Source organism: Carassius gibelio, chromosome B21, assembly GCF_023724105.1.
Source record: "Carassius gibelio isolate Cgi1373 ecotype wild population from Czech Republic chromosome B21, carGib1.2-hapl.c, whole genome shotgun sequence".
NCBI classification, from domain to species: Eukaryota; Metazoa; Chordata; class Actinopteri; order Cypriniformes; family Cyprinidae; genus Carassius; species Carassius gibelio.
The window spans coordinates 26,456,232-26,481,009 of record NC_068416.1 but is presented as its reverse complement, the minus strand read 5'-3'; the positions used below and the strand labels follow the sequence as shown (position 1 = coordinate 26,481,009).

The window sequence follows — 24,778 nt, the reverse complement described above, 5'->3', positions numbered from 1 at the left end:
ATCCACTGGATGTGGATCTTTTTATCTCATCTCTCTAGCTTTTGAATCATACATCTTCATTTGCACTCAAGGATAACTAAAATATAAAAAGACTTTATTTTCTTATGGCTATAATGTTTAAAACCTATGATCACACACCAACAGGCAGCTACGACTAACAAAAAGTCATCAGGGTGTTTTTTTTCTTTTCCATATCTTCACTTTTTTTATCTTCAAATTCAGATTTTGGCATCTCATTCATCAGATGCTTAAGATTCCTAAACACTCAACAAAAAAAAAAGTTGAACCTTTATGCACTATGATTGTATCAGTTTATGTATGAACAAATGTAAATTAATATTTAAACAAAAACTGAATGAATGCGAATTACTTTTTACTTTTGTAAGCTGCATTAGCTGTTCCAAATGTTTACGTATAAAAAGATATATATGACTTACACTTCCTGCCCCCATTTTCTTCTGGACGTTTTTTGGCTCAATCTGTAAATGCACAACACTGAAGGGTAGCTGAAAAACGCATGTGAAGAAAGCATGTACGTGTGAACTTTCGAGAATCTTAATATAAGTCCTTCATTGTTTTGTGAAACCCTCTTTTCCATTGTTTTCACATAACTGGTAATATCATATTACTAGAAGAACAAGAAGAACAACAGAGGAAACCAGGGCTTTTGAAGATTATCAGTTGTGTTATAAATATATAAACGATATGGTTGTACGGTTGAATAGTAAATAGCAATTCCATTTCCAATTCTACTTCTTCATTCAAATTTCTAACATTTTGATTGCATTAAGGTTTATAAAATGTCAAATGTATTTAGTCGGTGACATTTTGCTAAATATTTCTTTGAAGCTGAATACAGTGAACATAAATCAGCAGCCTATACCTAAACAAGGAACTTTTGTGTAACGTGGTTTTAATAAAAATACAAGCAACCTAATATACATTTGAAACATTTTATTTTATGAGACAAGTAAACAGTCAGTCATTAAGTTAACAAATAAACATTCAACCAATAACTCAAATAAACTGAACAAAGTTCTAATCAAATGTTAAAATTCCAAAATAATATTTCCCTTTAGTTCCTTTGCCTAATATTACTGACACAGACAGCAGCAGGATTATTAGGCTGCTGTTACCTTAAGGCTAAAACACATCTCTATCTCAAATGTTATTATTCATTTAAGACAAAGTATTTTGGCATAATTCTGTGTATGAGAGGCAGCTTTTTGTGAGCATGCGTCAGATGTGTGCACAGCCCTTACGAAAGGAAAATATATTTACCAATATATTTCTTAAAATATATTGTGATATATGGTAATATATTATTTTCCCTTTTAATTTTCTAATATTTAATATATTTGAATACATTTAATAATATATTGATGATACAAATATTATATAATATTTTGCAAAATATACAAATGATTGCCGCTTTTAATATATTGCAATATATTGCAAAAATATAAATATATATAAGAATATATGCCTAATATATTACATATTTTATGTAATATATTCCAATATATTGCAATATATTTTTGTTTCATAAGGGAGGTCAGAAAAAAGGCCTTGACTGGCAGAACATTCAATTATCCAACCATAACATCAAGCACAACATATTCAACTTCACAAAGAAATGAATCATTCTGCTTACCTGCTTAACTGTGCTGTGAACCAAAAAAAAGTTTTGTTTTTAAAAACTATCAATAAATCCAAGCTGAAACAATGTCAGCATCTGTATTCATCTTCTGAAGTGAAATAAATCCATTTATCTGACACACATCAGGATCCAAAGCAGGGGTGTGTCTAAGAGTGTATAGGGGTGGCAAGGGCAAAACAACAACAACAAATAAAATTACCTTAAATAACCTTTTACATTACATATTTAAGGGTACGCAGGAAGCAAATATTTCTTGCCATTTCCTTTATTTGTGTAATTTGATATACAGCTTAATTTTACTAGTATTTCTATTACTTTTATTAAATAAATAAAAATCAAAATGAGCACTTTTACAGCTGCATTTTTAGGATTAACAGCAATAATAAGTTGAACAGCTTTCCTGTAGCTCAGTCATTAGGAAAAGAAGTTCGTAAGCTAACATGTTTATTGAAAATAAGCATAACTGTAACACAACAACAAACACGCAGGCAATATATTTAGATAATTTAATAATATGTAACTATTCTTAGGACACAATGATGACTAGAGGTTGTTTTGTTTTGTCTTTTTTTTTTGTGCTGGAAAAGGTTAAGGGGTGGGTGGATAAGCATTAATTTAAATAAGTAATAAAAACATTTTATATATGTAAATGCATATCCTTAGTATTAATTTGGCTATTTCTGAGAAGAATGCATGCTTCTATTAAATGATTGTTTAACTTTCTTTTTGATCAGTTCTTCGGTCTTGTCTCTGCACCTTCTCTTTACGTTAAAGCTGTGGGTTTTAGTTACTTTGTAAACAGAAATATATATTTTTTTAAATTAAAAATATAAAAACATTTATATAAAATATATACATAAAAAATTACTTTTCAGTTTCTAAGCTGTTTTACAGATAAATCACAGGACAGCATTGGCAAAGGTTTCTGTCCAAATGTGGGCATATCAATGCAGCACCATAGCACAGCTATTGGTAATATTTTCTTATTTCTTAGGCTCCACTTTTGACTGCCTTGATGTAGGCTACCTTCCTTTTGTAATGTGCACATGACAGATGTACCTAGACAAAACAAAAACTAGATATTGGACACACACCAGAACAAACACACAAACACATTTCTACTTACCGTTCAGGGGGAATGGGAGTTTTGGGGACCCCAGAGATCTGTTGTATTAACAGTAACTGGTAATGCAATATACATTATAAAAGTATCTACCCAAGAGTTACAAATAAAACAAAATTACATCTCATTTCTGCATTTCCAGCAAAATTACAAAATAGACAATTCTATGTTTTACAATATTGCCCTGGTCACACGGAGCAGATATTTATTCTGATGACTTTTGTGAAACTGATCACGCTGTAGCTTTATGAGTAGTCTAACAAAATGATTCCCTGTCCAAATTGTGATACAATGACAAATCAACATTTAAATTTCAACTTTTACAAAATGTAGTTTTTAATAATGTCTGAAAATATATCAGTGAATAACCTGATACAAGTAAACATGCTTTATGTCTAAAAGGTGCCATAGAATGGAAAACTGTATTTACCTTGGTACAGTTGAATAATTACTGAGTTCTGTACATGGAAATGACATACAGTGAGCCTCAAACACCATTGTTTCTACGTTCTTATGTAAATATCGTGCAAGCAAAAGACCACTGAAGGAAAGAGGCCAACAGAACACCACTGTGACGTTACAGTCCAAAAGACAAGTCCAAAAACGCTTATAACAGACGGATTTGGCAACACAGAGGCTACGTCAGGGCCCTCACTCACAACTGTCTCTCAAGCTTCATTCACATGGCCAGCGTCTCGTAGAGATCATGCTCATGCCACGGACTCTAAACATTCTTGCAAAATCTCTCAAAATTGGTATCTACTGATACCGGCTCAAACATATAAGGATAAATGCATAATCTCACCATGGGTCACTCTGGACACTGTTTGCTGTGTGAGCCACTGAAATGAGCCGCTTGGTCAAACAGCCAATCAGAGCACAGCTCAACATTATTATTCATGACCCTTCCAAATAAGGTAAAAACAGACCATTTCATTCTAGTGACAAATCCCTGGGCTGTAATTGGACATGTAAAACTGTTTCTGGAGAATTGTTGCTCTTACCTAAGCCACATTCTATTTAGACATCAGAGAGCAATTTAAAATGTTGTATCAATGCATTCTATGGCATCTTTAAGTTTTCACTCTGCAGCAAATGTTTATATGTAGGCCTATTTACAGTATATATATATATATATATATATATATATATATATATATATATATACAGCCATCTAGAGGTTACACCATGATATTGCAGATGATAAATGGTACATGATTTTGAGGTTAACGTTCAGTAAAATCCCCTTAAAATAATACAAATATTGAAGAAAAAATATTATTAAGCTAAAATCACAAAAGCCCAAATATTCATTCTCATATACTTCTGTCTTCATTAATTTGCATGTTCATCTATAAGTGTTTATAGGCTGTTTGATCCCAAAATCCCCTAACGTGTCTAAATAACATTTATACAACTATACATGATTTACCATCTGTAAAACTTTTAGAATATGGTAAACGTTTACCTTCTCTCCGAGTCTTTCTGATTTAAGATTATTCAGTAAACTCAGCTCCTTTTCTATCATCGTCAGTTTTTTATTTTCCAGCTTTTGCCCTTTCTTTGGCTTTTCTTAATAAACGTTTTGTTTGACAAAAGACTGTTTATAGAGTTCTGAGTATTTTATGTATCAGACAAGATTTGCTGTTAACAGGTTTTGAGTATTAAACTACTTCGGCCTGGCACTGCACTGTGGCCCTCGTTGTGCCGAATTTCACCCGCCGACCACGTGCACGCTCATGACTTAATGCATGGCACAGTTAGAAAATACCAGAAGCAGCAGAGAGATAGCATGCACTTTCAGAGCACATTTCAATGTTTTTTTTTTTTTTTTTACTTACCCAACGAATTCCCATATGATATAACAAGTTGTCATGTTTAGTAATGTCTATTTTGTACTTTTACTTTCTTAATCTTATTATAGGTGCTGTGTCTTAACTTTCTGTATTTTTATTTCACGTCATTGTTAATGCAGTTGTGTTTACAGCTGGTTTATTAAAAGAAAAAATGCATTACTGCGGTTTACAATCTGCAATAAAAATAGCAAGTTTACAATAGATTGAAACAAAAAAAAATTATTAGTGTTTAATAAATCTATGCCATTATTTATTTACACATAGCATGTTTATAGTACATTATCCTACAAAACTTTACAGGCTTTATAAAAAAGATCACATTATTGCTCAGTTTAGCTCAAAGTTTAAAACCTTCAAGGGAGTACTTTAGACACGGTTTCATATTTGACAATGATGTAAACAGATACACGGGCATGTGATCAGATGATACGATAAATCAAGGAATTAAAATTTTCATTTTGTGTTCAATATCCTCTATACCAGATTTTTTATGAAAAACCCAGATCAACAAACCTGTTACTAATACACATAAAACATTCGGAGAAAATATCAAAAACCATATCAAAATATTCTTACTAATACAGTTACTAAAGCACAAATATGCTATATACATATATATATGTCTCACAGAGCATGAAACACATGCACTGCTATCATGTGGGAGTACATGAAGCGTTTCCCATTACATGTCAACTCAGTTCTGAGGGATATTGGCACTTTTCACTCAAGAAAACTGAATGGAGAGAGAAAAAGAGAAAAAAAAATCACATACTTTTGCATAACTATAGTTTTATCAGAGTACAGGTCACTCAATTTAACTCTTTCTCCGCAAGCATTTTCTTTTTACTTGTCCCCCTCCCTCCAACACCCCCATGAAATGAGTAACAGGCCTAAAAACCTTTTATGTAATAAACATTTTATACGTTTCCATAAAATAATTCTTACCATTAAGTGAATCTACAGTAATTCCTTGCTGTTTTGGTCTCACAAGTTCCAGTCCTTCACACTCAAAGTATCCAGAGTTTTCTTGAGGTTTGAGTGTGTCTTCAGACACTACGATTGAAAAGAACATCATATTCAAAACTAAAAACTATTTGGAATCCAACTTTTAAGCCACAAAATGTCTGAATGCCATCATACAAAAAATGAAAGCAAATGTTATTCATTGTAAAGTAAGATGCACAAACACACTTAACAAGCAAAACAGCGAAAGGTTACTTGCTTGTATGTGAAATACTTACTGTCGGGTCGATGTTGAAGGCTGTTCTGTCTCACAGGTTTCAGTCCTTCACCTTGAAGTAATCTGCTGGTTTGTGAATCTGTTATTCTACTTTCCATCTCACATTCTCTTTCTCTCTGAGGTTTGACTTTGTTTTCGCACACTGAAAAAACACATGACATGTTGAGTTCAAATACAGGACTTTGAAGGATAAGCATTCTCAACAGCAGCCTGCGCTTGTGTGTGTTTTTTTTTTTTTAATAGAGCAACCAAATATCTTGTTATTTCTATGATCTGGTCATTTATAATTTTTAATTATGTATTTGTCATTTGATTTGCATAATTAGTAATTTAATCATTTTATTATTATTGTTAATTTATGTAATTCTATATTTCATTGCTCTTGTCATGCTTGGTTTAATAGTTTTATCATATGACTGTAGTTTCAAAGTGTGTGTCTAAGTAAATAAAAATGCTGACATCCATAACAAAGGAAGGTTTTATCAAAGAAGTTGACACAATGTAAGTCCAGGGGACCAGTTTTCTACAAATCCATGAAATAATACTTACTAAAATCTGGATCTAATTTCTTGCTGTCTTGCCTCATAAGTTTCAGTCCTTCAGACTCAAGTGATCCAGTGTCTTCTTCAGATTTGGGTTTGTCTTCAGATACTATGACTAAACAGAACATGTTATTCATAATTTAAAAAAACAAAATAAAAGTGAAAGGCCACGTATTGCAAAGAAAGGTGTCCACTTTACGAGCAAAACATTTGACAGAAAGAGGTTTGCAGGGTTTAAAATACTACTTTAGCAGATGTAGTACTGAAGATGAATTGTATTATATCAGAATTGTGTGTTTGTGGATGATGTTGACATGAATCTTGAATGTGACTGAATGTGGTCATTCCTTTGGTGAAACTCTTACCACAAGAGGGAGTAACATCTGTAGAGATGTGTTCAACATGTTGTGATCCAGAGGCCTGCAGCAGTTTTCTCTCTCTCTCATCCAGCTCCACTTCTCTTCTATCTGAAGTATTTTGTCTGTCATGCTCTTCTTGCGCAGGAGCCTGTAGGCCTTCTTCTTTTTGCTCTTGTAATCTGTTAGGCTCTAACTGTATTTTTGTGGGCAGGATCATCTCTCTCTCTCTCACGTTGAAAGCAGTCAGTTCTACATCTAACTTCCTCTTATAATACCTGAGGGCATACAGCTCCTCCTTCAGTTCATTTTTTGTCTTTTTGAGAACATCCATCTGTTGACTTAAATATTTCTCTCTGCTTTGGGAATAATCTAATTCCTTTTTTAACTGATTCGCTCCGGCTTTCTGAGCATCCAGTTCTTTACGCAGATCTTGTAGTTCTCTCATGTTTTCAGAATTCTGTTTTTCCATTTCTGTAACTTGTGTTCTCAGACTTTCCTCAGTTGTTTTCATTTCTGCCAGATTTCTTCTCAGTATACTCTCCCGCTCCTCATATTTAGCATCAAATTCTATCTTAAAGTAAGCTTCAGCTTTGACTAGCAAGTCAAAATCCTTTGTAAAAAACCTCCCCTTTCTCTGTTTTATCATTGTCTTAGTAGCGTCATGGAATAGCTTTAGAACATTTTCCTCATTGTTCTTTAAAATGTGGAACTTTTTCCTGCACTTTCTCACACATCGGTTGCTGTCTATATCACTGTACCTGTATTCATGCATAAATAAGACCATACTGTAGTCTAATGCCTCCTGGCCAAACACTTCACTGAGAGCTCGTAAAATGTAATGCTCTTTACCAGAGTTACGCACATCTCCAAGCACTAAAAGAAAAGCATGAGGCCCAGGAAAGACCAGTGAGTAACAAAACTCCATGTCTCTCTTCATAGATCTGACTCTGTTTCTGAAGGCCAGGTAAGTTTTCAAGTGTTCTAGCTCATAAGCAGGAGTTTTTACTACAGAGACATGTTGTCCGCTAACACACGCCTCTCTAAACTCACATGTCCCATATTTAGTGCCATCCATTCTATCTGCTGATCTAAGAATAATATCACAAGCTTCATTAATCAGAACCTCATCACTTCCAAACACAATGAATCTAAACCTTGTAATGGAGTCGGTGGATAGTTTTGCTGCATTTGAAAATGTTCCATCTGTTACAAAGAGAGTAAGACCAGGTAATGTTGTGATGCATTTGTGTCAGTAATCAGTGAACTGTGCAATATGTGGTGCCTTGATAGACTGATATCCAATAAATAGATTTCAGAAACTCAAAAGTCAAAATAAAATACAATAAAAAATACATGTGCAAAGTCACCAATCAAATTGAAAGTGTTACCTTTCTTCTGTCTCTGTGCCATGTTGAATGTAGAAAAGATGGTTATTAATAAATTAATATTAGTTCAATAAAAACAATAATACTGAATGAAAAAAAAAACTGAATGACCAAAATGAACACTCCATTCGGCTGATGTTAAGACAAAAGTAAGGAAAATTAAACCATGCACACACTGCAGACTGACCACAGGATGTGATGTGGTGTGAACAGACAGACGTCAAACCAAGAAAAGGGAAGCATCAAGAGAGTTTAACTTAACTGTACATCATTTTTCTGTTTTTATTCAATCATAATTCATGTGCTATGCCGTCTTCACAAAGAAATGTGACCATCTCAATGTCTTTAACGGCACAGGATGATGTTGTGAAGGATTAATTTCCCATTTTCTTTGCTTTGGTGTAATGGTGGAAATCATGTTAATCAAATGAAGTATGACTATTTCACATGCTTTTGCAACACTTCACTTCACTTTCGTAACATTGCACATCATCACTGCACATTGTTTCCTCACTCATCGCAATGTAAAACACTGTTGTGTCAAGAAAACTAATGATTTCATAGAAATTTTGAATCAAACTGAAAATTCTTGGCATATTAAAATAACCAGTGTTGGGCATGCTACTTTAAGGAACTGCTGGGTTTAATGAAAAGCTAATAATTTGAATGAAAAGCTATATAGCTATATATTTGTCATTTTAAAATAAAACACTTACCAAATGCCACCCTAAAAGAAAGCTTTGCCACCCCTGCTGCCACCCCAGTTTGCAGCAACGAATTAAAGGTTATGGCCAATTTGAAAATTTACAAGCCTGAATCTTTCTTGATTCGTGATCCCGCTCCGAACTCGCGAACTGATTCAAATGATTTGCGATCCCCAAACTGACTCAAATGATTCGCTATCCCGCTACGATCTCCCGAACTGATTCAAATGATTCGCGATCACCAAACTGACTCAAATGATTCGCGAACCCGCTCCGAACTTCCGAACTGATTCAAATGGTTTGCGATCCCCAAACTGACTCAAATGATTCGCGACCCAGCTTTGAACTCCCGAACTGACTCAAATGATTCGCCAACCCGCTCCGAACGCCCAAACTGATTCAAATGGTTTGCGATCCCCAAACTGACTCAAATGATTCGCGACCCAGCTTTGAACTCCCGAACTGACTCAAATGATTCGCCAACCCGCTCCGAACGCCCGAACTGATTCAAATGGTTTGCGATCCCCAAACTGACTCGAAAGATTCGCGAACCCGCTTTGAACTCCTGAACTGACTCAAATGATTCGCGAACCCGCCTTGAACTCCCGAACTGACTCAAATGATTCGCGAACCCGCTCCGAACGCCCGAACTGATTCAAATGGTTTGCGATCCCCAAACTGACTCGAAAGATTCGCGAACCCGCTTTGAACTCCTGAACTGACTCAAATGATTCGCGAACCCGCCTTGAACTCCCGAACTGACTCAAATGATTCGCGAACCCGCTCCGAACTCTCGAATTGATTCAAATGATTCGCGAAGCCGCTCCGAACTCTCGAACTGATTCAAATGATTCGCGATCCCCATAACTTACTCAAATGATTCGCAATCCCGCTACGAAATCCCGAACTGATTCAAATGATTCGCAATCCCCAAACTGACTCAAATGACTCGCGAATCCGCTTTGAACTCCCGAACTGACTCAAATGATACACGAAACCGCTCCGAACTCCCTAACTGATTCAAATTATTTGCGATCCCCAAACTCTAATAATTTACAAAGTATTAATATACTGTAATATTTTTGTTGCTGTTGTGGTTGTTGCTATAAAAACAGACTTAAGCCATCAATAGCCTTTAAAATAGCTTAAAATGCATTGTATAAAAAAAAATAATGAGGCAATAATGACTGGTTAATAATAACACTGTTAAAGTACATAATGTAGGCAAATACAAAATAAACAATTTATGTAGGCCTACATGTTATTACAAATGCCATGTAATTGCTGCTGTTACACTTACAGGATGATCAAATCCTTGTTTAGTCTACTTACCAAACATTTCATTCAAATATTCACTTAATCTTTCATTTCTGGACACCTTTTTGCTATAGATGACACAGGCTTTATAATTTCTTCAACAAAAAACATGCATATCACAACCCTTACAAAAATAAACCATGGTTTTATCATAGTAAAACTGCTTAATTTCCTTTTGCATGATTTCTGAATGCTTGAGACTATAAAATAAATTAGAGTCATAATAAAGTTATAGCCATAGGTAAATGTCGAGAGCTACAATTGTGATTTGTAAATAATACAATTTATTCATTTAGTTTTTTATTTGATTAAAGTTATTTTTTCACCCATATAGTAGTTTTTTTTTCCATCATCATATCTGAGGAAGGGGGGCACAACAATAAATCCTGCTTATGGGAACCCTGAAGGTGTTGTTATACACGTCTCTGGGAATGTGTGCTCTACTACACACACACACACACACACACACACACTGAAGCACGCGTGGTGTTTTCAGCTCTTCACTATATTGACACATGATGTATGCTACACATGTGCACGTCAGCATGCTATGAGAGGATTTCACCATTTCATTTGATAAAACTATCATCATTCATTCGTATCGTATACACAGACTGACAGAAATGGTCTTTATGACAACCTGTCAAAATAAAATTTCGGTATAACTTGAAGAAACTCAAACAGAAATATAGTACTATTGTACAGTAGAGTATGCTATACTTCAAGTATTAGCATACTTGATATGCTATACTTCCAATTCTCTAATAATAATAGTTAATTAAAAAACACAGAAACTCTGGTTACAACCCACCAAAATAAAAGTTTGGTCTAACTCAAAGAAATTCTGTAAGAAATTGCTTAGTAAAATACTTAAAAAAAGATATACTAAAACATTATTTTAAAGGAATATCACACAAATTTTCATAGAAGTTTTAATTTAAGTTTGCCAAAACAATACCACCATTGTTTTCAAAAACAATTTCTAAAAGTACATTTGTATTTGTGCCTATAATGTTTATTTATTTATTATTATTGTCAGCAAAACCTATGCTTCAGTGTTACGTCCATAGGGACATAAGTGATTTTGTCTTTTGATTTCATTAACCATTGGGTTTACTGTGTGTATGTGTGTAGATTGTGATCTTGTTTCTTTTACTCCTCCTACCTCTCTCTGCTTGGCAGGCAAATGAGTGCCACCTGACTCCTGTTTAGCTCATTAGCTGGAGTATAAAGGAACTTTCAATAGCTGCAGTCCAGTGTGAAAGGCTGAGGTGATCCATACTTGCAACTGCCATCTTGCAGTTCCAGTGTTGGGATTTTAAGCGCTTGTCTAAACTCTTGTCTACTTAAGTGTTTGTTGATTGCTTCAGCTATAGTGTTAAAGTGAAGTTATTGAGAGTTGCAGAGTGTCTGTCATTTTCAGTTTAACTGCTTAAGTGGAAGTGGAACATTTTTCTTGTAGGGAGGTGGATGTAATTTATTTTAGAAATTATCCTTTTTCTCCTGTGTTTGAGTTAGAGAGGAAGTCAGGGAAGTATCTCTGTCCTTTTCTTTTTGTTTGGTAGGTAAGTTAATACTGAAAACCATAGTCAGAGGAAACTTGTTTATTGTTTTGGCCTTTCCCCTCCTGAAGCCTTATATTTTTCCATTCTGTTAAATAAAATACCTCTGGTTGTTTGCTCAAACTGGTGTTACTGAGCTTTCTTGTGTATCTGCCCTGGAACTTGGAGACGGCAGTTCTCTCAGTCTCTCTCCACCGTTTATTTGTTACCCCCCTTTCACCCCTAGATCTCTGTTTTTAAAGGGGTACGTAACCTCAGGGACCATATTCATATAACATCTAAGGCTAAATCTAGCTCTTGACTGGTTGAGTTAGATGGTGATTAACACTAAACAGTAGAAAATCAGTTGAGTCTCCCCAGCTGGAAATGGCTGTTAAAATCTTGTGTTTCTTATAATAAATTGACATATTGGGAACACTGAACCTTTTATAATGCTCTTAATTACATGTTGATGCATACTGTATGCATTAGTGAGTGTGGTGGTATGGGATATGGTCACTTATTCCTTATATGTTTGTAATGTTTGATATAACTGTTTCAAATGCAAGACATGAATTGCATGAGATTAAGATTGTAAATGATAGCCTGTGTGCTTGTAGTGTGCACATATATTTATCATCAAACTGATAACTGTGACTAAATTACGTCTGCCATATGTTGCCACCCCTCAAAAATTCCTGCCCCCTTCTCGCCACCCCATCGATATTTTTCTAGATCCGCCCCTTCTGTCCGGTTATGTTCTTCTTTCATACTTTTCTTAGAATTTATACTGTTGACATGCTAAAATATTGCATCTAACTGCAGTTTTATTTCATTCAGTAATAATCATTTATCGTTAAATATATCAGAAATTAGCTGAAATGTATAATATTAGCTGAAATGTATAATATTAGAAATTAGTCTTAGTTTACCCTTAACATTAAATTAAGAAAACAACTTGATCTCATGAAGTTTTCGTTGCGCCCATTACATACACTACGATGACGTCACCGGCCTACTACAGCGAGCTATCGCGAGACCGTTGAGGGCGGATTACGTCAGTCACCGACCGTGTAACACGGACACTGATCGGAGGAGAACAGATGAGGGTATGTAAGAATATTACCGAAATTACCACTTACATTTTTAAGTTCATTCTTAAATCTCTCATCTTAGTCGATGTAATGAGTAATCTTGACATTTGTTGTTGTTATTGTTGTATATGAGGCTCAATGACAGCTGTGACTCCTTTAGCCTATGCTAAATTAGCTTAGCATGCTGTCAGCTCACCCCTTTTTGACTGAATAACTTATAACTTTTCGTTTTCTTTAATATGTTACAAAGCTAATATGATAATATTTATTTTACTGATGATCGCCTCGGTCACTATTACAGCTCAAATGATTACAAGTTTGATCATGCTAATGCTAGTGAAACATCCTAAGAGATTGTGCCATTCTCTTTTAAAATGAATGATAACGTTAGTAAGCTTTCTTTACTTTTCCTGAAGGAAGTGCTTTATTTAAGTTTAATTCCAGTAAAGGTTTCTCAAGAGACGAGATGAAACGTTTAAATACATTGAAAGTCATCACATGAAAAGTTTCATGAAGAGTGCAAAATAATAACTAACGTTAACTGAAATTTTATTTTTAAATGTTATTATTGATTAATATGTTTGAATAACATTATAAAGTATGGATTTAAAAGTTTGTACATTTTTTTTGAGGCGTTAATTATTTTACACATGTTGGGAATTAGGAAAGAACAGTAACATTTCTAGGTTTAATTAAACTCTAATTCTAAACTCTTGCAGTAATGTAGATGAGCAGGTAAGAGTGTGTGTGTTTTGTTGACAGGTGACCCTCTGAAGCCATGAAGATGCTGTCGTGTCTCTTCAGGCTCCATGGCCTGTTCGTCGCCTCTCATCCGTGGGAGGTCATCTTGGGAACGGTTGCTGTGACCATGTGTCTGATGTCCATGAACGCTTTCTCTACCACTGACCAGATCTGTGGCTGGAGCCATCAGTGTCCCAAAGTACAGGAGGTACACGCATCACATTTCAGATTATAACATCATTCACATGTCTCTTTATATATTTACAGGTTGAAATGTTTGCTGTAAACTGTATGTAGTTGAGAAGTATGATCTTTAAATGAAACATCATGTTTATACATTATAGCATTTTTATGTGTCATGTATTTTAAATTACATAAAATATTTACATGATTTTTTTGCACATTTTTAGAAAATTCTAAGCGGCGACATGAACATTTTAACCATCACGAGATGTGTAGCCATCATTTACATCTACTTCCAGTTCAGACACCTCCGTCAGCTCGGCTCCAAATACATACTGGGTGAGTTTCTTTCTCTGAAACTTATTTACTTTAGTAATCTGACATATTTCTGAGTGTAACCGCATATTTAAAGAGGAGAAAATGTTTGAAAATTGAATTTTAGAGCTTGATTAAATGGTGAAATGTGTTTCTATAGGACAGATGGTTGGAAAATACAGTACTTGATGAAGTAATACTATGAAGACCAACATATTTTTATTTTGAATAAACAATGCATTGATTCATTATTCACAGTTAAGGAGAAGAAACATGAATTTCGATGATGTGTTGAATTTAAATCTTAACAATCTTAACCATTCATTTTATAAAAAGTACTGTATTGTATTGTAATGTTGTGTGTGTCTTGTGTCCAGGAATCGCTGGTCTGTTCACCATCTTCTCCAGCTTTGTGTTCAGCACTGTGGTGGTTCAGTTTCTGGGCAAAGAGCTCACAGGACTGAAGTATGAATCTCATCCGTCTCTTATATTCATGTGCTGTGTGTCTTGAGTTTGTCTCTAAACGGTCTCGTCATGTTCCCGCAGTGAGGCGCTGCCGTTCTTCCTGCTGCTGATCGATCTGTCTAAAGCCTGCACACTGGCCAAGTTCGCTCTCAGCTCAAACTCACAGGTACAAAAATCTGATATTGCAGCAATAAACATAAAACAGCAGCATGAATATAGCATTTTGTTTTTCAAGTTTTTCTTTTTATTTTATTTGAGTTTGTAGCCGAGTCCCAGTTACTTTCTGCATGTTATAGTTTTTTTTTTTTTTTTTTTATTTTGTCAATTTAAATGATTTCTGTGAATCAGTTCAAAGTGGTCCATTTAAATTACTAGTTTCGATATAGTTAATACAAATTATTAATGTGTTGGCATCATCACTGAAGTGAACAATATAGAAAAAGGAAAAAAAAGCACAAAAAAAAATTATCCAAGTGGATATTGCGGTTACTAAGTAACTATTATAATCGGGATAATTATAGTTTACTAAAACAAAAACATTAAATTATTTAAAAAATAAATCTTTATTTCTTAACTTCATTTAGGTTAACTTTATGTACTAAAATAATATTAATATATATTATTTAAAATATATGGACACATATAAAAAAAAACTAATAAAAATAACTAAAAACATTAAAAAAGGAATATAAAACAGAAAACTAATTCATGTAACTGCACAGGAGGAGGTCAGAGAGAATATCGCTAAAGGCATGGCCATCCTGGGTCCCACGTTCACGCTGGACGCAGTGGTGGAGTGTCTGGTCATCGGTGTGGGAACTATGTCTGGTAAGATGAAGCAATTAATAATGACTGGAAAAGTCACTGGAACACTTAAAAATGTGATGCTAATCTTGCGTTCACTGTAACTACTTCCTGTGTGATTGCAGGTGTGCGTCAGCTGGAGATCATGTGCTGTTTCGGCTGCATGTCGGTTCTGGCCAATTACTTTGTGTTCATGACCTTCTTCCCCGCCTGTGTGTCGCTGGTGTTAGAGGTCAGTGTGTTTGTACGATGTTCTGTATAACATATAAACCCAGATGTGAGTGAGCATTGACCCCAGTCGCTCTCTCTTGTCTCGTCCAGCTGTCCCGTGAGAGTCGTGAGGGTCGGCCCATCTGGCAGCTCAGCCACTTCGCTCGTGTTCTGGAGGAAGAAGAGGGAAACAAACCAAACCCCGTCACTCAGAAAGTCAAAATGATCATGGTGCGTTTAGGAAACACCAGGCTTACAGTAATGTTCAAACATTTGGGGTCCGTACATTTTTTAATTAATGCTTTTAGTCATCAAGGACACATTAAATTAATCAAAAGTGACAGTAAAAACATTATAATGTAAAAAAAAAAAACCCTGTTTAAATAAATTGTTCATCAAAGAATCACGGTTTTCAACATTGGTAATAATCAGAAACATTTCTTGAGCAGCAAATCAGAATGATTTCTGAAGATCATGTGAAACTAAAGACTGAAAATTCAGCTTTGATCACTTCAATATATTACATTTTAACAGATATTCACATAAAAAGTTATTTTGAGTGGCAAAAAAAAAGCACAAGATGACTTTTAATTAAACAAATGCAGCCTTACTGATGTCCACTTGACTCCGTTCTGATTTTGGTTTGTTTCAGTCGTTGGGTCTGGCTCTGGTTCACGCTCGCAGTCGACTCGTGACCGAATCTCCCACGCACAACATGAGCAGTTCAGACGTGGTTCTGCCCGCGCCGAACATGGAGTCCGACAGAACCATGTCCAGGTGCGAGCTGAGAAACATGACACCGTCGAGAATGAAAACTCCTCTATTCAATCATTAATAATAATCTCTTCTTTCTCTCAGTGTGGATCTGGAGCAGGTCATCACGCTCTCTCTCGCTCTGTTATTGGCAGCCAAGTATGTGTTTTTCGAGCAGGCCGAAACAGAATCCTCCCTGTCTATTAAATCCCATGTGGCCACGCCCCACTGCTCCCTGACCAATAGGAGAGGAGGGGAGGAGTGCTGTCAGAGGGATTTGACCCTGCCCAAAGCCCTGATGGGGGTCACTACATATAAAAGTGAAAGAGAGCCACCCGATCTGTCAGATGGAAACTGTGAAGAGGAAGAATTGGATGGGCCCCAGTCTCACCAGCGCCGCCCTGTGGACGAATGTCTGATGATCCTTAAAGACCCCAAAGTAATTCATCAGTCACATGTTATTCAGTTTATTCATTGTTTGTTTTGTTTTCTAATGTTTATAAATTCATTTGTTTTTCAATTAATTTTTTCTTTCAATGTTTTTTTATTTTTATTTCCTTTACATTAAATTTTTTTTTGTGCATTGTTTTTTGATCTAGCTTTTTTTCCACTATTTCAGTTTTTTCTGAAGCTTTTTCACCTGTTCTTTCTTTTTGTTTCTTTGTATTTTTATTTTGGTTTCCGATTTATTTCCTTCTATTTGTTTATTTTTGTATTTATAAAATTTTTTTTTTTACTTTGATTAGTTTTTTGCACATTCATTTTTTAAAATTTAGTTTATTATATCTGCTTTTATCTGTTGTTCGTTCACAGTTTTTTTCCTTTTTTTGTTTATTCATTTTTTTGTTTCTAATGTTTAATTTATTTGTTCTTCCATTTTTTTTCTTTTCATCCATATTTTTTCTGTAGATGATTCATAATTTTTTTGTCTTGTGATTCTTAAAGACCGTTCTGTTATCAATCAGTAATTAACTAAACTTCATGTGCCTTACTTGATCTCTTTCTCTTCTTTCAGAGAGGAGCTCGTTGCCTGACTGACGCTGAGGTGATGGCATTAGTGGAGTGCAGGGGCATTCTGGGATACCGTCTGGAAGCAGTGATGGAGAGTCCAGAGAGGGGCGTGGCCATACGCAGAGAAATGCTGTCAGTCAAACTCCCGGAGGCGTCTGCGCTGGAGAAGCTGCCCTACAGACACTACGACTACTCTCAGGTGCTGCTCTGGAGATCCAGACTCACATGTGTGATCACGTCACCGCTGGATCGATGTTTAATGCTGTTTCCTCCTCCTCAGGTGTTTGGCACCAACTGTGAGAATGTGATTGGCTATGTACCTGTGCCAGTGGGCGTGGCCGGACCACTCCTATTGGACGGGAAAGAATTCCATGTCCCCATGGCAACAACAGAAGGCTGTTTAGTGGCCAGCACTAACCGCGGATGCAGAGCCGTCACAGTGAGTCATGTGGTCATTTTATATCATTAAGTATATATATGAGTAAAAATAGGGAATAAATAAATGAATGAATGACATTCTACTACTATTCAACTTCTATTTCTGTTCTTTCTTTTGCTCGGTCATTTGTTCTTCTTTTGGCTGATGAATTATTTTGTTAATTAGTTAATTAGTTTTGATTTATGTTGTTTATTAATTTGTTTGCTTGTTCAGGCTTTCTTAATTTTGGTTTCTGGTGAATATTAATTTTTTTTTTATCCTCTTTCTTTTGTTGAACTTTTTCATTTTGTTTTATTTACTTTTACACGTTTGGTTTTTTTTCATGCTGTTTTTTGTCCTCTTGTTTTTTTCCTTTTTTATTTTTTCTTTGTTATTATTTTATTGTTTCTTTTTATATTCATGTGTTCATTTGTTCTTTCATTTGTTCTCTCTTTCACTTTCATTTCAGTTTCTTACTTTTATCCATTTATTGATTATTTTTTCCTTTGTTCATTCAATTTATTTTGCACATTTATTTTGTTTTTGTTTTTCTCTTTTGATTTGGTCTTTGTTTGATCTTCTCTTCATTCTGTTTAAATTTTTACTTGCTTGTTTGTTGATTCATTCTTCTGGTCTTTTTTTCAGTTTGATGATTTGTTTCTTTGTCTTTCTGCTTATTTTTTAAATTCCAAATTTTTAGAACATTCATTGTATTTCTGTCTTTCTTTTGTTGACATATTATTTGGCACAGTCATTGATTGGGTTTGGTTCTGTCTTGTGTTAAGTGTCTCCTCACTCAGCGCTGTGTGTGTGTGTGTGTGTGTAGTTGTCGGGGGGCGTGAGCAGTCGTGTTCTGGCGGATGGAATGACTCGAGGGCCGGTGGTTCAGATGCCGTCGGCGTGTCGTGCAGCGGAGGTCAAAGGTTGGCTGGAGACTCCAGAAGGGTTCAGTGCCGTCAAACAGGCCTTTGATCACACCAGCAGGTCAGAGGGCAAAGGTCACCTACAGAATGAACCCTATATAGCACTGCTGTGGGATAGTTTCCAGTGCCCAGGTTAACTTCAGCTCTGAAATAGCTGTGTGTGTTTCTCAGGTTTGCCCGTCTGGACCGGCTGCAGGTCAGTTTGGCCGGGAGGAACCTGTACATCCGCTTCCAGTCTCAGACCGGAGACGCCATGGGCATGAACATGCTGTCAAAGGTGTGTGAGATGAACCAGAGCTCCAGTGTCTCTCATATTACTGCAGATTTATGGGTCACAGAGGAGCTGACCTTTACTCCAGCCCGGACTTTAATAGATGTTCCTGCTCTATTTTAAATGCACTATTATATTAAAATACATACCTTTACCAATATAAGAGCGGAGACGCATTCATAAGAAAACATATTTCTATAAACACAATCCAATTAATTGTCAGCCTTCAATTAATTTTTCTTAAGTGATGTATAATATTGTCCATAAATATTTTTTTTCCCTCATATCTAACAAGACAATAAAAATACGAATATATTATATATAAATATTATATTTATTATATATTATATATATATATATATATATATATATATATATATATATATATTCCTATTATAATAATAATAATTACAGTTATATAGATAATAACTATAAATAATTTTCTAAATGCGTAACGAGTTTACAAATGTTCTGTATTTATTATATTTTATTTTTACATATCGAAACTATAATAACAGTTGCTTCTGTTGTGTGACATGAAGGTACAGTGTTGGTGTTTTTTGGTGTGTGTAGGGAACCGAACAGGCTCTGAGCAGACTTCAAGAGCGCTATCCTGACATGCGTCTGCTAGCCGTTAGCGGGAACTACTGCACCGATAAAAAATCAGCCGCTGTCAACTGGATCCACGGGAGAGGAAAGTCCACCGTGTGTGAAGCCGTCATCCCAGCACGAGTCGTCAGAGAGGTCAGACATCAGTTTACTAAAGCCGCGTTTCCACCGCAGGAACTTTACCCAGGAACTAGGGACTTGGTCCGGTACTTGGTGTGTTTCCACCGCAGGAACCAGGAACTAAATAAAAGTTCCGGGTAAAAAAATGCCCCCCAGAAAGTCCCTGCTGGCGAGGTGGTACTTTTTTAAAGTTCCGGAACTTTCGGGGGCGGGACTTTGGCGCTAAACAAGCTGATTGGTTGAGTTCACGCAGCATTGGTTGATTTCAACCACCATTTATTCGGATCAACATTTTCAAAATATTACTGTTATTGTGTCATGAAATGTAATTTTAAAAGTATTTCAGGCGAGAATGTAGTTGTTTGAAACTCAAATCTGTTGTTTATTTATAAAGACAGCGCCTATTTAAAAATGTGTTTCGCCGATCTCGTAGATGATGAGCTCCACTCGATCAGCGGGAGCTCAGTCCTCATGTATCCGCAGAGAGCAGCCTCTCCTAGGATAGACCTTCTGATATGCGCCGCTGGCTCTGATGTGTCTTTAGTGGTTAAAACATAACATATAATTCAGCTGCGGGGTAAATCTAACAGGTTTTCTTTGGTCTGTATTCAATTTATCTATATGTAAAAATGAAAATAAAAAGGCAAGTCTATATAATATTTCTTTCTTTGTAATGGCTGTACGTTACACTTATCCCTGAACTAAGTACATTTCTGCAGCTTTTATTATGTTTAAATGAAAATGAAAGGAGGCAGTGGTATTTTATATCCTATTTCGTTTTATTGTAAATATACTGAGGGGAAAATTGCAGTAGCCAAAGCGATCTGAGTTCACGCAGCATTGGTTGAGTTCAACCACCATTTATTTGGATAATTTTCAAATATTACTGTTATTGTGTCATGAAATGTAATTTTAAAAGTATTTCAGGCGAGAATGTAGTTGTTTAAAACTCAAATCTATGGTTTATTTATAAAGACAGCGCCTATTTAAAAATGTGTTTCGCCGATCTCGTAGACGGTGAGCTCCACTCGATCAGCGGGAGCTCAGTCCTCATGTATCCGCAGAGAGCAGCCTCTCCTGGGATAGACCTTCTGATATGCGCCTCTGGCTCTGATGTGTCTTTAGTGGTTAAACATAAAATATAATTCAGCTGCGGGGTAAATCTAACAGGTTTTCTTTGGTCTGTATTCAATTTATCTATATGTTAAAATTAAAATAAAAAAGGCAAATTTATATAATATTTCGTTTCATTGTAATGGCTGCATACACATTTCCCTGAACTAAGTACATTTCTGCAGTTGTTATTATGCTTAAATGAAAACGAAAGGAGGCAGTGGTATTTGATATCATATTTCGTTTTATTGTAAATATACAGTAGGGAAAATTGCAGTAGCCAAGACGAGCTGACTGAAGTAATCAAGTATCATATATATATATATATATATATATATATATATATATATATATATATATATATATAGTATATAGTTACGCTGCTGTTTATAGATTTACCGGACTTGCGTAGTTGCAGACATCACACTCCCCAGTCGAATGCACAAAGTCTGAACCAACTACCGAGGATGCACGTCCAAAATCAGTACTTTTTTTTTTTTTTTTTAATCAGCGGTACTTTGTATTGAGAAACGCGCGCAGACCTACGTCACCAGTCTATTTGCCTAATCTACCCGGTACTTTACACCGCGGTGGAAACGCAGAAAGCAACAGGTCTGGGGGGGAAAAAGTTCCTGGGAAAAAAAGTTCCTGGTAAAAATGTTCCGGGTAATTTCGGTGGAAACGCGGCATAAGGGAAATATAGCTACTGCTCCTCTAGGGGGCATCAGAGAGCCAAACATCTCAGGTGTATCCTTCTGAATATGCTGAACACATGAAATGCCAAACTTTAGCATCAGTGGACTGTGCTTGCAGGTGTTGAAGAGCAGCACAGCGGCTCTGGTGGAGCTGAACATCAGTAAGAATCTGGTGGGGTCAGCGATGGCGGGAAGCATCGGGGGTTTCAACGCTCATGCAGCAAACGTGGTAACAGCCATTTACATCGCCTGCGGACAGGTGCGTGAGAACTACAGCTGTTAACACCACATGTGCTTTATTACTACACATATTCCTCATGCGCAGTTTAGCTTGTTATGCATTGTGAATATTAGAATATATAATAATGTATGCATTTATAAACTTATATTAGTTACATATTTAGTATCAGTTATTATATGATTGCTATATAAGTAGTTAATATGTTTGTGTAGGATCCGGCGCAGACGGTGGGCAGCAGTAACTGTATTACTCTGATGGAGAGTTTCGGGACGGATGGAGAGGATCTGTACGTGTCCTGCACCATGCCTTCATTAGAGCTGGGAACTGTGGGAGGAGGAACCGGGCTGCCTGCACAACACGCCTGTTTACAGGTAACACACACACACACACACGGACAGCACACCAGCTGTAGATGAGCTAAACGCCCTGCTCTGTGTGTTGATCAGATGTTGGGAGTCCACGGCTCCAGCGATCAGTGTCCCGGTGAGAACTCGAGGACGCTGGCGAGGATCGTCTGTGCCACGGTTCTGGCCGGAGAGCTGTCTCTGATGGCCGCTCTCTCCGCCGGACACCTGGTCAAGAGTCACATGACTCACAACAGGTACAGCACACACCTGCATCATGATGTGAGCGCTGACATAAGCATACAAAAACCTTTCCTTTCCATAAACACAGATGACTTCAAATTTTCTTTTATATTCTACATATTTGCAATAAATATTATTCGCAATTAGTCTTCTCAGAAACAAAGTAGGAGATAGTGGGGTGGGATCGGGGAAAGTCCTCGAGTCGGGATTCTAACTTGGGACGCATGTAGTGCAATGATGCTGTATGTAATATAAACACACACACACACACACACACACACACACACACACACACACACACACACATATATATATATATATATATATATATATATATATATATATAAAGGGCTGTCAGTTTAACACGTCAACTGAATTAGTAATGGAAAAAATAACGCTATTTTAAATAGTTCATGCTCTGGCTCCGCCCCCAGACCTTTACATCATCTTACATTTCATACAGTTGACTGCTGACAAAAATGATGCATAGAAATAACTCCATAAATGCAGTTTTTTCCTAAATTAAGACATTGGGGCAAAAAAAGCCCCTGTATAAGTTTTTGTGTCATATTTATTTTATATCATATATAACATCACACGATCAGCGAGAGCAAGATCACACAAGGTTTAAATGTGATTTTATACAACATTTCAGTTGATAAGTTGATCTTATGTTATATTTTAAACACAATATTATGTTTTTGCTAATTTTTTTTGTAGTTTTAATACCTTTATAGCGTCCCAGAGCAACACAGCAGTGTTTAGTTTCTGAATAAATCTGCATTTGAACGAATCGTGTGAACGAATGATTCAAAGGTCCTTCCAGAAAATGAGTCATTTACTTCATTCCTGAATGAATCAACCGTTTGAACGAATCAAATGAAGACCTTTACCGCCACATGCTGGCAGATTTTGTTTCTTATTTAGAAATTTTAAAAGCTTCATAATTTAAAAAGCCTCATGTCGTGTCAAACCTTTCTTTTGTGCACATTATAGAATACATTTATTTATTAATATATAGTTTACATTACTTATTGCATTTAACCAGTTGTTTATTTCCCAAATTGTCTAGTAATATTAACATTGTAACATTTATAGCATTAGGATATTTATTAATATTTATATCACGGTATAAGTTTACATTTATATTGTTTTTTGTGTTGTTTTTTGATTCTAAAGTGTTTTTACTCTAACAGGTCAAAAGTCAATCTTCGACAGACTGAACCGCAGCCGAATGAAGCTTCCTGAGGAACAGAGAACTCTGGGAAACGGAGTCTGTGTGGTTTCTGGTGATTTAACTCTGATGTCTGAAGAAGTTCTCTTCTGTGAAGCAGCTGGAAAGACTAATGCGTGACGTTTGAGCTGTGCCTCTGTTTTGTGAGACGACTACAACAGTAAATGAGCGAGATGCTGCTGCGTTTGTGACTCGATTGCTGCTCGTTTCACTCAGTCTGTGTGCGTCTGTGTCTTGCACTAAAAGCCAAAACCGTTACTTGCTCCAGATTTGTCAAAACCTGGTACAAACTGAAAAAGTTTCTTTTGCTTGATAGGTAAAACTGCAGAAAAGGGGACGTGAAAACAGGCTCTTTTGCACACAGGTGGAACATTTCTAGACTAAATCATGATCTCAGATCAGAGTTTGATGGGGATTTTGCAGTTTGGGTCTTCAGTCTCTGAATGAATGTATTTAAATCATGTTTAATTAATCACACCAAACTCACTGTGACAAACTCCACTGATGGACCTTATAAACCAGGTGCTACTGTACTTTAATAAGTCATTTGAGTTTATAGTCTTGAGTGTGAATGTTGTGTGTGTAACTGAAGAACATGCGTTTGTTGCCGCTGTATGAATTGATGACTTTTTGTCAACAAAAGCATAGCAAATCGTTTCACTTTCTGACCATAGAAAGTGCTGATGAAGCCATATCTGTGTCTTGCTTTGTCTCGCTAAACCACTGATCAGATGAGCATATTTTTAAATTATCACCATATTTTTGTTAACTGTTTTAAAAAAAATTAAACCGGACAAATGAACATGAGTATTTGCTTTGTGTACAATAGTTTTTTTTTTTTTTAAATGATCAGTTTTTATTGGGTGGCTTGTCAGGGCTGAATGTTTTAATGATACAAAGACCTTTCAAAAGATAAAAGAAAAAGAGGTTTGTTTAACCCATGAGAACTGTAAAACCTGCAGTTGAATTAAAGTGTGCATGCAGAATGGGGCGGGGCTACAAGTATAGCTCCGCCCACGGCACATTTCATTGGTTAGTGGCAAAGTTGTCAATAAGACTGTAAATGACCACTTAAATGTTTAACAACAAATAAAGTATTACAAATAATCAAGACTATTATAAATCAATCAATAATTTACACTTTACAACAATATCAGAATCAAACACTGAGGTTGCATGTGAAAAATCCCATATTTGAGAGTTTTAAAACTCCTTAATGAAAGAGAATATGGATCCAAACAAGCAGAACGAATGACACAAGAGT

The 24,778-nt window shown here is 35.9% G+C and overlaps 2 protein-coding genes across 2 annotated transcripts; one reads left to right on the top strand and one right to left on the bottom strand.

The window, feature by feature from the left end:
• Positions 1 to 4,842: 4,842 nt before the first annotated feature.
• On the bottom strand, positions 4,843 to 9,403 carry LOC127985514 (uncharacterized). Its single transcript, XM_052587535.1, has 6 exons — positions 8,169 to 9,403; positions 6,787 to 7,983; positions 6,429 to 6,536; positions 5,881 to 6,021; positions 5,585 to 5,692; positions 4,843 to 5,372 (listed from the first exon to the last, which is right to left on the bottom strand). The coding sequence occupies exons 1-6, from the start codon at positions 8,188 to 8,190 to the stop codon at positions 5,329 to 5,331; spliced, it is 1,620 nt and encodes a 539-aa protein (XP_052443495.1). The 5' UTR covers positions 8,191 to 9,403; the 3' UTR covers positions 4,843 to 5,328.
• Positions 9,404 to 12,723: 3,320 nt separating this feature from the next.
• hmgcrb (3-hydroxy-3-methylglutaryl-CoA reductase b) lies at positions 12,724 to 24,321 on the top strand. Its single transcript, XM_052587532.1, has 19 exons — positions 12,724 to 12,836; positions 13,584 to 13,770; positions 13,973 to 14,084; positions 14,438 to 14,525; positions 14,607 to 14,691; positions 15,248 to 15,353; positions 15,455 to 15,561; positions 15,651 to 15,770; positions 16,192 to 16,316; positions 16,398 to 16,731; positions 17,308 to 17,502; positions 17,584 to 17,742; positions 18,548 to 18,705; positions 18,816 to 18,921; positions 19,489 to 19,659; positions 21,571 to 21,711; positions 21,906 to 22,064; positions 22,140 to 22,294; positions 23,477 to 24,321. Exons 2-19 carry the CDS (start codon positions 13,600 to 13,602, stop codon positions 23,526 to 23,528), a joined length of 2,544 nt encoding a protein of 847 aa, XP_052443492.1. The 5' UTR covers positions 12,724 to 12,836; positions 13,584 to 13,599; the 3' UTR covers positions 23,529 to 24,321.
• The last annotated feature ends 457 nt before the right edge of the window (positions 24,322 to 24,778 follow it).